General features: G+C 38.2%; 1 protein-coding gene across 1 annotated transcript in view; it reads right to left on the reverse strand.

The window, feature by feature from the left end:
* Window positions 1–350: 350 nt before the first annotated feature.
* The window catches only part of yjefn3 (YjeF N-terminal domain containing 3), a 41,737-nt gene continuing 25,498 nt past the window's right edge, over window positions 351–16,589 (reverse strand). Inside the window, exons 2-6 of the mRNA XM_083559429.1 lie at window positions 9,961–10,069; window positions 3,671–3,781; window positions 2,434–2,547; window positions 2,211–2,361; window positions 351–643 (exon numbers count right to left, since the gene is read on the reverse strand). Of these exons, the coding sequence (XP_083415555.1) occupies window positions 447–643; window positions 2,211–2,361; window positions 2,434–2,547; window positions 3,671–3,781; window positions 9,961–10,069 (682 nt within the window). The 3' untranslated portion in view covers window positions 351–446. The remainder of the gene's footprint in view (window positions 644–2,210; window positions 2,362–2,433; window positions 2,548–3,670; window positions 3,782–9,960; window positions 10,070–16,589) is intronic.

The raw sequence follows: 16,589 nt of genomic DNA on the forward strand, positions 1-16,589 counted from the left end.
GGCATTTTCACTGTCTAACTATCGAACTATAATAGAAAAAAAGAAATGACAGGTTTATTATCCATAATGAAGGGAAAAAGCTTTGAGTCATTCTCAGAACAGTCGGAATGTTTCCTAATCGTGTTAAATTGCATAAATATGGGAAAAATACAGAATAGAGTCTAATATAATTTTTAAGCAAACAAACAAGAAGGAATCTACAAACTTTTACTTAAGCACATGCCCACATCATATCCAGCCACCACCACAGTCTGTCTGCACAAACTTCTAGACATTTTACGACGCTAACAAACGACCTATAAAGTACAAAATATGAATGTATTTTTAATATATATATATATATATATATATATATATATATATATATATATATATATATATATATATATATATATATATATATATATAAAATTCGTACATATCCAAAACATTGTGTAAATCCAGTGTTACAGTTCTATAAAGCAGTCAGTGCCTGGAAATTCAGGCAGATTGAGTTCATATTTTTTCTGCATGTCGTACGGAAGAAATCGTCCGGCTAGAAAGTGTTTCCCCGAGAAACTTGTGGCGCACTTTTTGGGGACTGTCAGAGAGATGAGGACCTCTGGATTAATCCCATCTTTATTCGCTTCATCTACATCCCAGCCTTTGGAGTAAAAAAATAAAAGTTTTTAGTTAGAAAATGTCTAAAAATGAAGCTCAGTTTATGTAGCATAAGTGCATGTCAAATTTTTCTTCTCCTATAAAAAAGGTGCCTGTTTTATGGACTAATATTACTGGTTGAAGTTAAGCTCGAGCTCTGGCAGGATATGAACTACAATTTTAATGCTTATTTAAATGTTCCTGTGACCAATTCATTATTTCCAGATTATAAATGTTTGATTTAACAAGATACGGAGTAGAAACAAGTCAAACGAACTGCCAGTGCAGTGAGATCTTTACACTTTGTTAGATTTCTTAAAATAAGCAAACAAAAAAACTACATTTTTTAAAATAAGCATTAAAATAAATAATACTTATTCCAAGCAGACAATTTAGTCAAATTAACTTAACTAATTAGCATGTTACTTATTTTTTTAAACAGTTTGATTTTCTTTTTTCATTTGAAAAGAAAACCAGAGCAACTAAACAAGGGAATTCCTGTTAATTTAAGAATCATCATCATCATCATTATATATTCTGTCTTAAACTGAGACAAAGCATTGAAACTAAAAACAAGATCACTAATAAAATTCATGCATTTTGTAAACAATTATTTATTCGAATGAAGACTGACTTGTAACACACAGTAACAAAGCGAAATCATTACCTTCTCAAAAAACAAACTAATTGCAGCATTAAACATTACTGAATGTATTTAAGATAAGATAAACCTTTATTCAGTGGGGAAATTTCTTTGGTATAGCAGCAAAGAAAACATTAAAAATAAATGCAAATATATAAAAGAATAGACAAAATAAACATACTATAGTATAGAAGAATATACACAACACAATGTATAAATACAAATGAGGAAAAAGTACGTATTGCAGGTATTGCACACAGGTAGTATTATTACACAGTAAAACTGTGTGTATTATGGTTAATGGTTCACTGGGAGCAGCTTTGATTGTAAAGTCTCATTTTGTTGTTACTGAACACTGAAAGATCTCCAACATGAGAAACTGAAATCAAACTACAGTAAAAGTCACTGTAATAAAAAGCCATAAATATTTGATATAAAGAACAAAGTTCAGAATAATAAACCAGACTGGATAATGTTTGGTGACTTCATACTGCAGACTTTTATCATTTATTATTAGATTGTAAATAAACGTGTTGACGACATAAAACAAGCATCTGGAATAAATAATATTAAAGGTCTAAATTTAATTATTGAGCATTTTTTAACTGGGCAACTTTACAACCAGTTATTACAGCTACAGTAAAGTCTAAAAATATACAATCACGTCTCTGATGGGAATTAAGATCAATTTACAGGTAAAATATCTTGAAGCTTCACTAATAAATAAAAAGATAAATCTTAAAATAATCATAATAATAATCTCACACAATCTGCTCTCAGTCTAATAGTATTCATTTCAGATCAATAAAATGTTTATGGCTAGAAATAAGACTGTAAAATGTGACTAGATGAGGAGGTTTTTGCAGTGTGAGGTCTGATTGTGTCTAATGTTGATGTTGAGATGTTAATGATGTTACTGAGAAGATACCTGAGGGCACATCCACACTGGCGATGGGGACCTTCACCTGTTTAAGGGTGACCAGAATTCCAGAATAAGGCTCTTTTACATCTTTAAGGTCGATTTCAGGCCCCACGATGGCATCAATCACCAGATTATAGGCATCGTTTATGAGCTGGACCTGCACAGAAGTAGCTATCAGCTCGTCTCCATGCTTCTACAGTTCATTACAAGAGACATAAAAGACGCCTACCTCAGTTGGAAGATAGGAAAGGAAGGGAATATCCATCTTCTCGCACTGAATGGTAAAGTCCTGGTGTAAGTTATCAGGAGAGCGTTTGGGATAGAAAATTGTCGGCTCATATTCCTAAAACAGAAAGATCAGGCCATGAGGATAAGTGAGGTCTGCAGTAGCACGGTGATCAGACTCCTCTGAGCCTCGTTAGGCGCTTGGAAGAACGAGCGAAAAATGAAAAAAGATCTTGAACAAACAATTGTGTGTGTGATGTTTCGATTTCAGAATCTGTTCATGGCAATTGTAGGCAAAGTCTCACTACTAACTACTATTAGTTATGACATCATAGGTCATAGAGCCCATCCCCTTCAGCAACCTTCTGATTCCCTGATAGAGTTCTCATCAAGGGAAAACCACTAACTGCTGCTTGTTCTCCACATAAAGAACCTGAAGATACATGAGATAGGTTAGAATCTCCATGATTCAGTCTCCTCTCTAGATCTCTAGATCAGTCTCCTCTTCTTCCCAAGATCATTTCAGGTAGTTCTTTCATCACTACCTTCACCATTTGCTCACTATTTTGTGGAGACTCATTTAGCCACATGGGTGTAAGTAAAGTCAGGTACTGATGTAGGTGAGGTGAGGATGCCTGAGGTGCAGTCAGTGTTCACATTCATCCCAGCAATGTTCGGAATCTGGAGTCAGACCCTAGGGTCAGTCATGATACAGCACAAAGGGGTTAAGGGCCTTGCTCAAGGGCCCAATAGTAGCAGCTTGGCAATAAATTAGACTTAAACAGTAAACCAGAGGCATAAACACTGATATATTGATAATTATTTATAGTATATATTTAACCCTCCACTGTACATGAAGTCTTTTACTCAGTTCGCTGCGTGTAAAATCTTTCTGTGAATCAGAATCAGCAGGTAGATTCAGATCTTTCTGTCTTTGGGATGCGAGCATGTGAATGTGCTTTGTGCATTCCTGGAATGCTGTAATGTAAGAAGATATGACTGCTCTCTTGAGTCTCGAGCCAAAACACAGCCCTTTCAGCGATCCGACCGCTTTAGCAGATTTTATCGATATTTTCCAGTGGCTGAATACTGATACGCCGTAAATTTGTCATCGCTAACACATATGGTGAAGTTCTACAGCATCTTGCAGATAAACGAATTCCTGGAGATACAGGGAATACTGGTGTGGGAGAGTAAAGATTCGGTCCGATATTCCACTCCTGGTTATTCCCAGTACTCACAAAAATGCGCAGGTGTCGAGCACACACCAATCCAATGGCACCGTTTTGCTCTGGCCCACAAATAACCAGGACTGTAGGTTGTTTCTTGGTCAGAGAGCTCAGAGGATACGCCTGCAGAGAGAAACACACAGAGAGAAACCAATGAGACATCTCTATTTTGACGACAAATCAGGTCAAGCACTTTATAACTGTCAGAAGTTCTATCAATAGCAGATGCAGGACAAATGGGAGTGATGGTATCCATAGCTGAACCCATAACAAGAAGCCCAGAACAGCTGTAACATGTGAAGAACTAAGTTGAGATGTGGACACTTTAAATATCTCTCTTTCCATTGGCTGAGCCGAGCTTTCAACTCCGTTCATATTTTCCTCACCAGCTCCCTCCCAGATCCCTCAGCCGAAACGTCGCGCTGAACATCTCCTGTCATATTTGATGAAACCAAACACACTCTGCCATCTATTCATAACGCAGAAGGATCTGAGTGTTCCTCACACCACCAAGAAACTCATTCAAACTATCTTTTTATCCACCTCCTTTATAACACATAATAACAGGACACATTCTTCTGCCCTGAAGAAATAAAGGAAAACTAATGAATAATAATGAAGCTGTTGGAGAAACTTCTCCTGGTGCTGTTTTTCATTCTATTTCTCATTGGAATATTTTCTTCTCCAATTTGTCACATTTATCTTGTGCCTCGAGACGTTTTACAAAACCCCAGTATTCTCCAAATTCCAGCCAATCACAATCCAGTATTCACACTGACCAGGATATAAATGACAGACTGTATAAACACAGATTTGTAGAACACCTTCATGAATCTTTCAGAGATATTTGAAGGTTAATCTCCAGAGTGTATAAATGGTTCTTGTATTAATAGTAGGACTATTTTTTTTAAATACAATAAACAACTCTATATATGCATTTTAGAAGAATTCATGGTAGCATGTGCTTCTGAACATTAACAAGAAAATATATAATAATAATAATAATAATAATAATAATAATAATAATAATAATAATCAATTTTTTGTGCAAAACAGCTCATCATATGTTATTATATTATATTAGTTACCATATTTTAAATCCTAATGTGTTTCTGATAATAACTAAAACATGGAACTGGACATAAAATTTGGAGCTTTTACCTGCCAGGTGGGCAATAATTAATGTTTAATCCACCGCTCTATATGTAACTGCCCTTATTGCTCTATAATCAGTACGTTTTTAGTGAATTAACCAGAATAAAATGATCTCTCTGTAACCAGGTGGAAGATAACGAGCCTTCATTCCTGTATTCTAGATAGTATATTTACTCTTTACTCTTCTTCCACACCTTCTGTGTATCATTCCAACAGACACAAGTTTTGGTAGCAGGACTGGGATTTTCCAAATGGTTAAGAGATCAAATCTTTTTTTTTTGAAGGTGTGAAGTATGAGGTAGTGGAGAAGAGGCTGGAAGTTCAGGTAAATCAGAGAGGAACATCTAAAACAGCTGCTCCACGATATAGAGATTATACAATATAGATAATATTATATTGTTATATTGTTAAGACCTTCTGCGATTCTGTGCAATAGTCTCAGTGCAATAATAATAATAATAATAATAATAATAATAATAATTAGTTACATGTGCAATAACCTTTATAACTATTTTTGTAGTCTGACTTTTCTGCCATCTGTTTTTCACTGCTGCTACAAATTTCATTTCTCTTAATATATACCAAATATAATACCTTTTTTTTTTTACTTCTTTTTCTGTAAGCAACCAAACATTTTCCCTAGAGGATCAATAAAATATTCTGATTCTGAAAACAGTGGAATGTCAAGGACGCAGCCAGGTTTCATCTCTACAGAAGTCTTCATTGTATTACACTTTTAACAGCAGACGTTTTCTCTAATCAGCTTTACATAAATTTGTGTCATAAATGACTCACTGTACAATCATCCTTAACGAGTGAGCCAGTGGTGACAGTGGCACCTGAGATGGTATGACGAAGAAACCTTGGGAGGAACCATACGAGAACCTCATCCTCATCTGGGTGACACCGAATATCCACCCAATGTCCATTTAAAAGGTTTCTTCTTTTTTTCTGTTTATCTACTGCAGATCTGCTGCATCACTTAGAAAACCCTGCTGTATTTGTTTGAGGAGGTAAATATATGAGTTAGTAGGATGTTTGGTTATGAATCTCAGCCCTGTTTCTGATTCTGCACTTTAATGTGTGTGTAGATGCTCATTTCCAAGTGGATGCAGAATCATGGAGGCAATGAAGCTAGTGACACTCAGGAACGGAAGAATCACCTGAACTAATTGCTCCATTAGCTCTAATCAGCTGGTATAGATCCTCCATTGGCAGGTGTCTGAGATTAAAAACAGCTTCCTCTGGAGGTTCTCCTGATATGTGCAGTCTGTGAATGTATCCATAGCCCCGTGGTTGGTGTGTGTTTCTGTAAAGGAATTCGAAGCTCAGTGGTCCATGAGTGTGTTTATTTTAAATCGCCTTTCATTGGATTTTTGCTCTGTTTTTTTTTTTTTTAAGCAAAATGAGGTTTGATGTCCTCAGGCCGAAAGCCAGCAGCGGTGTTTTTAGTTCTGCTGATGGACAGAAATACACACACACACACACACACACACACACACACACACACACACACACACACACACACACACACACACACACACACACACAGGGCTCTCATACTTCTTTCTGTTTGATCTTCTTTCTACAGGGCAGGAGCTCTCGGCCAGTTGGCTATTTCTCTTGCGCTAATATGAAGACATGTAAAAACCTGATGTTCTTGCTGGACTGCTCTGAGAACTGAGATATGATCTCATGCTGTCAAAACACACACAGTGTTCCATCATTCTGAGCAATGAAAACAGTATTCCGATACCAGGAATGAGATTAGACTTAGAAACCTGTGTTGGAAAACTTAACATAAAGTGCTTATTTGTAAGAGAAGGGTGGGGTGGTAGAAGGCGGGGTGAGTGGGGTAGGTGGCAGGGTGGTAGGAAGTGGAGGGTAGGAGGTGGAGGTTAGGTGGCGGGAGGGGGTGGGAGGCAGGGTTGTAGGAGTGGGGTGGGTGGGAGATGTGGGGGTAGGTGGTGGTGTGTTAGGATTCGGGGAGGTAGGAAGTGGCGGGCTAGGATTTGGAGGGTAGGATTCGAGGGGTAGGTGGCAGTGTTTTAGGATTCGGGGTGGTAGGAGCGGGGTGGGTAGGTGGCGGAGTGGTAGGATTCGGGGGGGTTGGAAGTGGCGGGGTAGGATTCGAGGGGGTAGGAGGCGGGGTGGTAGGATTCGGGGTGGAAGAAGCGAGGTGGTAGGAGCGGGGTGGGTGGGAGACAGGGGGTAGGATTCGTGGGGGTGGGAGGCGGGGGGTAGGAGGCGGGGGGTAAATAAGGTAGGGGAGAGAGATGAAGTTTACTTTGGCATTGGATCTCCGAGTGAATCGAGTGAATTGCTGGATTATGAGATCAGTGAGCAGTAAAAAACCCAAATACTGCGTTTTTTCTTGAAACATTATTGATGTGATTCCATGTTCGGAGCGACTGACCAGCATGTTTTTCTGGGTCACGATTAATGGAGGTCAGCACGGGTTATTTGTTTGTGTTAATTGTGTCAGGAGACTTGTGGTCATTTTCCTCAGAAGAAGCAAAAAAAAAAGGACCTGTAAAATAAAACTCATCATCTGACCAAGAGGAAGAAAATGTACCCACAGAGAACATCCATCAGGAAACAATCGCAGGATTCACATTGCTCTCAGGTAAGTCACGGGGAGCCTGACTCAATCCAGATGGAGCTACAAGACGTACGGAACAATCTGTTTGGGCCAAACTGAAATAAATCTGTCTACCTTCTGTCTGGCCACACGTAAGACCTTCTGACCTGCTGACTGTAGTCAAGCCTCTGAGCACCTATAAGGGGAGAAATTCTAAAAGGAGATCAACATTATAAAGTCACTGGCCAGTTTAATAGGAACACTGGACCAGTGAGGATTGAGAAAACATCACCTGGACTTTTTCCAATATTTAACTGTCCAAGTTTGTGCTACAAATTCCTGTTTTTGGCTTCTGACTGGAATTTGATGTGGTCTACTGTTGTTGGAAGACCATCCACAAAAGTTCAGCATGTCGCGTGTTAAAAAGTAAACAGGGATTATATGAGTTACGTTCTCCTCTGCCTTCTGTCATTCTGTCATTAACATGGTGTCTCTACTAGATGTTTTTAGTTTGTCGCACCACTCAAGCTAAAATAAGTAAAAATCCCAGAAGACCATCAATTTACGAAAAACTCAAACTAAACTTGATCTCTAACCGAGTGATTTCATATTCCAATGAATAAATATAAATATTGGGGAAAGAAAGATTTACTGATTCGCATAAAAGTTAATGATGCGATGCGTTTTTTTAAAAAGTGCGTATCAGATACAAGTTGGTATTTGGATCACGATGCATCGTTTTTAACATATTTGCATCGGTAAAAAACTATTTATTTATAAATAATTAGCAGTAGATACACTAAACTTTTATTATTTAGAGAGTAGCCAATACTTTGTGACCAATATTCTTTATGTAATTGATTTCGAGAGCGTTCTCTCAGCACCACGGCTGCTACGTGAACATGACGTATCACAACACTACGGAGACCGAGGCGTGTCCTGAGAGTCACATGGAATACAGATTAACATGGCAGAGGCAGAGCTGTAACTTCCTGCACACACACAACAGGAAACTTCTGGTTTTATTTCAACTTTTTATCTTTTTGCACTACGGAGGCGTGTGTGTGAAAGAGTTAGAAGTCAGAAGGCACTTAATAAAATTATTGATTTGCCGTCACAAACTATGCGAACCGTCCCGAGTCGTGTCACTTCACGTCGATATCTTTAATGTTTTGTAGACTTGTTATAGAGATCAACATATTTAACGTGTATTTTAGTTGCAGTAATGCATAAACATGTAACTTATATTTTGTAAAAAGAAAATAGAAAAACAACTCTGTAAATCATCTTTAACAAATGTTTTTTGGGGTTATTTTAGAAGCATGCGTAATAACAGGTGATCCAGTGGTAAAACGTTGTTGTTGTTGTTGTTGTTGTTGTTGTTGTTGTGACTACAACAATCAGATTCAGGTTCATGACTGTTTTTTTCTTTTGTCTATTTCTATTCAAATTTTCTGAAGGAACATACAGAGAAACAGTTGATACCTACACGAAGCTCAGGTGAGAATTAAATCTCCTGAGAGTAAAGAGACGAATCAACACATTCTCAACACTGCCATTCCTCTTAGGAGCACTAAAAGTGGACTCTGGAACTGTTGAGTCTGACAGGTTGTGAGTTCTTTCCATGCCTGCTTGCTTGCTTGGGCCAGACCATGGCACGCTGTCGGGAGCAGGTTTCAGCCGTCGTGTGGAGATGATGAAAAACAGAAAAGGCTGAGGTTTAGGAAGAGAAGTGTGTAGGTGTGTGGTCTGTGAAATATACGACCTTTGAAGCAATAGAGCGCAGACACAAGGTCAATGTTCGAGCATCAGAGTGGGTCACGGTCACTACATGCTCCGAGGAAATTTAGCCTTTAAAAAAAAGGACTTTACGCTTCTTTATGCATCAATGCATTGTTTTAAAAACTGCTGAATACTACATTTAAAATGTTCTTCAATGACAAAAACGACGACCCCCAGACGGTCGATTGATGTCTTCCTGCAGTCGTAACCCCTTTACACTACAGTATTACCCAAAGTCATGAGGAGGTCACACATAACGTTCAGAATCACCCTGAGTTTTTAGAAGATGCAGCTCATTAATTCTTTAACTTTTTTTACATTATTATCTTAAATTAATGCAAACTAATATAGACTACATGGACCAAAAGTTTGTGGACACCTGAGCATAAGATTGCTATGTGCTTCTTTTTGAACATCCTGTTCCACATTAACTCCCCATGTCATAATGAGCTTCAGTCTTCTGTAAAGATGTTTCATTTGACCTTCCATCCCATGTAAAGCAGATCTTCATGGAGCTGGCTTTGTGCACAGGCACATTGTTATGCTAAAACAGGTTTGGATCTTCTAGTTCAAGTGAAGGAAAAAAGTGTATTGCTAGTGCATCCAAAGACGTCTGATACAATAGTGCATCTCCACCAGTTTGAGGAAGAACCACATCTGGTTGGAAAAATCGGGTGTCCTAATACTTTTGGTCATATCGTGTTTTAAATTTTTAATTCAGTCCACAACATAAAAAAGGAGTTTTGGTTTGCGAGAACGCTAATGTGTGCATGTGTCTCAGTACCTTGGTGATGGCGACGGCGCAGGCGTGTCCCCAAATCTCAATTAGCTGCTGCTGTCCAAAACGATAATCTGTGAGCAGCTCTGTTTCAATAGCAGCCATCTCTGTTTTACTGCAGAGAGAAAGAGAGAAAGATTGAAAAAGACAGAGTTAGGAAGATGTGGATCAGAGCACAGGGTCCAGAATTAGAAGGGGCTTTAAACTCCCGACCTTCTAATCAGTGACCCACAGCCAGAGAGCTACCACAGGGAAAGAAATACAAACAAAAAGCACACAGAAAGAAGAGGAAAGAAAATAATGTTAAGAGAAACAAAATGCATCATCAATAATGTGCCATGTGTGTAAAAGAGCTTCAGGTCCTTCTTCAAGAGCTTCGGTGTGGAGATTATGGAGATTGTAACACCAGAGTACGAGCATATGAGTCACGATACACGCCACTCTCTCAGACAGAAAATAGAAAGATAGAGTGGGAAAGAAAAAAGGAAAAGAAAAGAGTTAATATACAATAACGTGAAAATGTGGATCATACAGAACAATGTTGTGACTGTAGTGTAGTGAGACGACCTGAACATGAATTCATTCTCAATATAGCAACTGAGCAAATGAGGTTCTGAAACATACAAGATACATGTCATTCTCTAAACCAGGGGTCTCCAAACTACGTCCCCACATGTGAAACGACGCTCTGAACAATACCAGACACATATTTACTCACATCATATCTGTATTTAATAATAAAGTCTGGCTTTCAAACTAAAATGTTCCTGAGTAATTAATAGATTAATAGGTTTGTATACACAAACCAGGTGCAATAACAATAACAATAGTTTTTCCGGCTGCCGGTCTGCTGTCTAGAGCGGCCTCTAGAGGCGAATCACTGCTACCACGTGCTGTTTGTTTTTACACTCGAGACTATATTATATTTATTATTGATCATTTATCAATTATATAATTATATTTATTAATCAATGAATATATTTGTATTTATTTCATTTAGCACATTTTAATGATTCAGTACTGTTTTATCTATTTCTTTTTTTTATATATATATATATATATATATTATTTAGTTTTTTAGTATGATCCAACCCAGCTATTGCTATCAGTAACAAAAAATCTCTATCAGTCTGCAATCTATCAGTCTATCAGAATATAACAAATGTTTGTTATATTCACCAACCAATCACATGCATATACATAATTAAGTAAATGTACAAATTGTACCAATTAGTACCAATGAATATGACAAAATGTCATTATGATAGTAATAAGGCTCTTTATATATACACACACATATAATATCTCTTGAAAAGTGATGCGTGGAGTGACTTGACTGTATGGAGCAGAACAGAATAATAAACTAATCTTACATTAGGAGGCAATAAATACATTTAAAATCATAATAAAATCTACACAATAATACTGGTAGTCACTTCAGCCCATATCATTTCCTGTTACAGACCCCTTTTAAAGAAAGAAGACATTATGTGGCCCTCACAGAAAATTGTTTGGGGCCCCTGATCTAGATAAAAAAAAAAAAAACCGAAAGAGAAAGAAGGAGATGTTTGTCCCTCTGCTGGACGGTTTCGGAAACGCACACAATCCCACTCAGAGCTCATCAGCTCAGTTCACCAGCTTTTAATAAACTTTATATCGGTTTCTCTCCTCCGCTTGTGGAACACTGCAGAAATTAATTTTTTCACAGTTTCCAAGACAATGGGTTCAGTGAGTTGCTTGGTGTAAATGTAGCATCAGTCCGGGGCGATAACAAGCCGAGATCTACAGCGGGAACGTTCAGCTGCTGTAGCGCTAATGCTATCTTTGTTTATCATGTTAATAATAACGTCATTCATATAACTATCTCTATCTCTATCTCTCCCTTTCTCTTTTTCTCTCAGTACTGACAGAGTGCTTTGTTAACAGCTTGACCATTTGAATCTCCAGCCTCGAATGGACCCGGCAGTAATTAGAGCCAATTAACTCTGTATTTTTCCGTTCTTAATGAGATCATATCACAGTCCTTCCTTCGTTTTCGGAAAGCAATAAGATCGCTAACTCCACGCGTTTCTATTCACCAGCCCCTTAATTAGTTCATTATTCATCCCAGAATAGTTTCCTACACAAATGTGTTCAGTCCTACAGCGGTCTCATTCGCACCTCTGCTATAAACCATACGGTCAAATGTCCAGTAGGGTCTGATCGGTGTGATGCTAAAGGTTAGCTAGCATGTGTGTGAACCAGTGAGATGCTCTGATCACGGTGCATGAGGATGTTTGAGGCTCGTTTGAGCATGAGGATTTTTGAGTCCTGCAGGCGGTTGCTTCCTGGATTACTGAGATACAATGAGAGTAGCAGTGATGTGTACAGTCACAAAATATATTTTTAGCATATTTTATTTTAAATTAAATACGGCGTAAATGTATCTCGTGCATGCAATTACTGCATTAATAAACCCACTGACATCTCAAAACTGTGCATTCTACTTTTGTGATGGTTTTGTATTATAAATAAATAAAAAGGATGTGTTTAATACTATGCGTTCTTCATCTTTATTTTTCAAAATATGCTAAAAAGTGCATTATTAAATCAGAAAAGGCTAGATTATATAAATGCAAAATACTATTGCATGCATATGCTACTAAAGTCATTTCACCTGTAAGATTACATTTAAAATACATATTCATATATAACTAAAACGTCACTGTAATATACTGAACCAGACGCACTGCCCAAACATCGCCACCAGGGGGAGTCACAGCTTAGACCCACCCAAATATCAGCTGAAATAAACCTCATAAATCCAACAAGAAATAAAAACTTGCCTGTGAGACACACAGAATATGTTTATGTTGAAATATGTGTATTATCCTTCTGGTGCTGATTTGTTGTGAGAAGTCTATAGTTGTGTGTCACTCTAATGGGTCGCAGGGGAACTCTGAGTGTTTAATATTAGAAAAATGTTAGCAATATCAGAGATCAGCTCATGTTTCCTGGTTAGTTGTTAATCACTGATTCTAACAATGAGGATCATTATATTAAAATCCAGTGTAGAGTGAAGGTCATAAGTGTTGCACACAATACAGAAGCATTGAGTTCTAGTAGAGACACGGCTCAGCTAGACAGATAATGATAGTGTACAGATGAGGAGGATCAAGACCTGGGCAACTATAGTGCTAAAGCTCTGCTGCATCGCTCTCTTAACGTAAAGAAGAAGATTAATTGATTTAATGATTTAATGAAGCAATGATTTCCATTTGGCAACGGTGGTAAAGAAACCGTCAGAGGAACTAAACTCAAAATTGAACCTCATCCATTCATTACAGTTCTATCAGTGTTGAGGTTCTCAACTGTCCAAATCCATCTTTCGGAGTTTAACCCTTCCACAGTGAACTCTTTAGTGGTATCTTTAGGCAACTCACTGTTGATGAAATCAGATCAGCACCAGTTACACCTTCAGTCTCCAAACTTTAGCTCGTAAACAGGTAAACTGTACATAACTGCGCTTTGTGCTTTTGAAGCAGGTTGATCATTATGTTAACGATTAAGATTAATTATGCACATTGTTCAGTTTGGATGTTTTCTGTTAAAAGCATCAGTACAAAGCTGATACAAATTCTTCTGCCCAGTGCAGACCAACCAGATGTGCTGTAATTACAGGTTGATTACGTCCCAAGCGGAGACAGTCTGTGCACTGAACCTGCACCTGAGCAGCATCGATAACACACACACACACACACACACACACACACACACACACACACACACTGACCCCCTGAGCTGAAGCTTAAAAACAAGGATGAAATACAGTAATAATTATTTACTGAGCATCCAAGAGACATAATTTTTTTTCAGAGAGAAAAGACATGAGAAGATGAGAAAGTCACAACCTCTCCATCATGCAGAGAACTTGTAGTCTTTAGTACGTCTCCAGACTACTGCAGGTAATGAGCATGAGCATCAAATACACTATACAGCCATAAGTATTTGAGCACCTGACTAGACTAGATACTGTTTTTCACACAATGGTATCAGACGTCTTTGGATGCAGGAGCATCACATTTTCCCTTCGCTTGAACTTGGAGACCCAGACCTGTTTCAGCATGACAATACTCCTGAGCACAAAGCCAGCTCCATGAAGATCTGCTTTAAATACGTCGGACTGGAAGATCTCCTGCTACAGAGCTCCTCATAAACAGGATGAACGCAGACTTAATCAATATTAAAATGAGCAGCAGGGCAGTGAGTCGTCTCAGTCATGCTGATTCACCTCCTGAGAGTCCAACACACACCTCACCATACACACGGCTTCCGAGGCGTAGCGTGAAAGCTGCACCAAGCCTTGACTCTTTCATCACTACCTTGTAGAAGAACCAAGGATGCACAAAGATCATGAGTACATTCAGCAGTAGAATTGTGTAAATGAACTCCTAATACAATGTGCTGCAGCAGGACAGTGTGTGAATCAGAGCAGACGAGGACACTGGATTTCCATAAGTGAAATAAATATTCTTCAGAAAATAGAAGCATCTGCTGAACGAATACGAGTTATGGTCTGTTTCTTCCAGAAAAGAGTACGTGGAGGGAGAGTGAACATCTAACAGCCTGTCAAAAGTGAGAAAAAGCATGGAGTAGATTAATCACCTGAATACTTCCATCCGTTTCAGGCTGCTTCATCTTACAGGGCATAAGGAATAATGAACCGTTTATAACTCATTGGTTAAATATGATTAAAGAGGATTTTAGAGATCATGCTGGTTTGGAAGGTGACACGTGTGCAGCTCACGTATCGTTTCTATTCACGTTTAAGTATCAGGCTTCTTCTGGAGCATGTTTTAATGATGAGTCACATATCAGTCAGTTATTTTAATGTAATTCAGTGTGAACAGAATCATTTTACACTCTGGATTTTAAAGCAGGAAAATTGTGATTTGGGAACATTAACATGTGATTATTTTATTTATAAGAAATGTTTTGTGTGTATTTTAGAAGTTCAAGTTGAAGTAGTGAATAGTGGATTCTGATTGGTTGGAAGGAGTTCAGGTGTGAATAGTGGATTGTGATTGGCTGGAAGTTCAGGTGTGAATAGTGGAATGTAATTGGCTGGAAGTTCAGGTGTGAATAGTGGATTGTGATTGGCTGGAGGTTTAGATGTGAATTCAGTTCCATCCAGAGTGAGATGGTGATTGTACACACTTTACTGAGCTCCATTTCTATGTGATGGAAATTATGTTGGATCAAATGAGAAATATAACAGAAAAAGGCACCAGGAGTTAACGCCTATAGCTTCATTATTATTAATATTATATTAATAATTATAATTATGATGAAGATGATGATGATGATGATGGTCTCATTGTATTATCTCATTGATTTGAAATGAATGATAAAATTCAGTCCTATTGCACAACCACTGAAATTGCCCAGAATTGAAAAGTTTAGAAACATCAGACCTCACTGTGTCCAGGAAATCCATCCGGTGTCCAAGTTACATCAACTTGACTTACAGCATGCACAGAGAATCTCAGCTCAGAGATCACAGAGAACTTGGCGTACTTTTCCAGGATACCATTTGAGGACACAACATCCTTTAGCCATCACTATGGAGATGCCAGGAGAAGATAGTGATAGAAGTGATAGTGAGGATGAAGAGAGATGGACAGGAGTGCTAATTAGCTCTCTGAGACATTCGTCTGAGTCAGAGGTTCATGACAGGGCTGGTTTAATAGCATTCGAGGTGAAGGCATCACAAGACAGTTTCAGAGCCATCTGAATTTCAGGACCTGGACCTTGAGCACTTCTGGCTGACATGTGTTTAGATTAGGAATTAGGTATGTATTGCGTGTGTTTGACTTATTTTAGCATTTTTCACTTTTTTGACAGTAATGGCTTGGGATATTTTAAGTCTTGACGTTATTCAAGATTTCAGATTGTGCATCTCTCCTTGATATGAAGTGTTCCATGTGTTCTGACAGGAACCCGGAAAAAAAATGTATATATGGCTTTATAGATATATGGATTAATTCCAAACTGTTTCTGAGTCCTGCACATTTTCACTTCCTTCAACCTCCTGACCTTTATCTTAAACTCATCGCCCTTAAGATCTTCTTTATTTCTCCTCAAAGTGCTCTGACTTACAGTAACTCTACAAATCTTATTTAGAAAACGGAGCCATTAGATACACCACGCAATAGAACAAACATCTGAAAAAATAATAAACATGACCAAATCAAAGATTTACTTCACACTGGAAGACACAGAATCGCAGGCCCTGTGGCTCAGCTGTCTCCTGATGAATGATTAATCCGGAAAGTTGGATGTGATGAGCCTCATTGGATGGTTGTAGAGTGTTGGGGGGCAACTGTGTCCACCCACTGCACATGTAAATGTCATCAGGCACTGTCCCAGCTGGCTCTCGTTCCAGACAATGACTGAGGACTGGACAGAAGAGAACAGTAAACAACTGCAAGCCACGTTACTGCCACATTAAATCATTTCTCTCCCTTGATAGTGAGTAAAGCCCTCATTGAACACACAGAAGAAATCCATACAAGAGTCTTTTTCAGGCTCAGGACATGGAAAAAATCAATGATCACAACATGAATGTATAGTTTTATTTATGTCTGTACTTTGAG

This window comes from Silurus aristotelis, assembly GCF_946808225.1.
Source record: "Silurus aristotelis genome assembly, chromosome: 13".
Lineage (NCBI taxonomy): Eukaryota > Metazoa > Chordata > Actinopteri > Siluriformes > Siluridae > Silurus > Silurus aristotelis.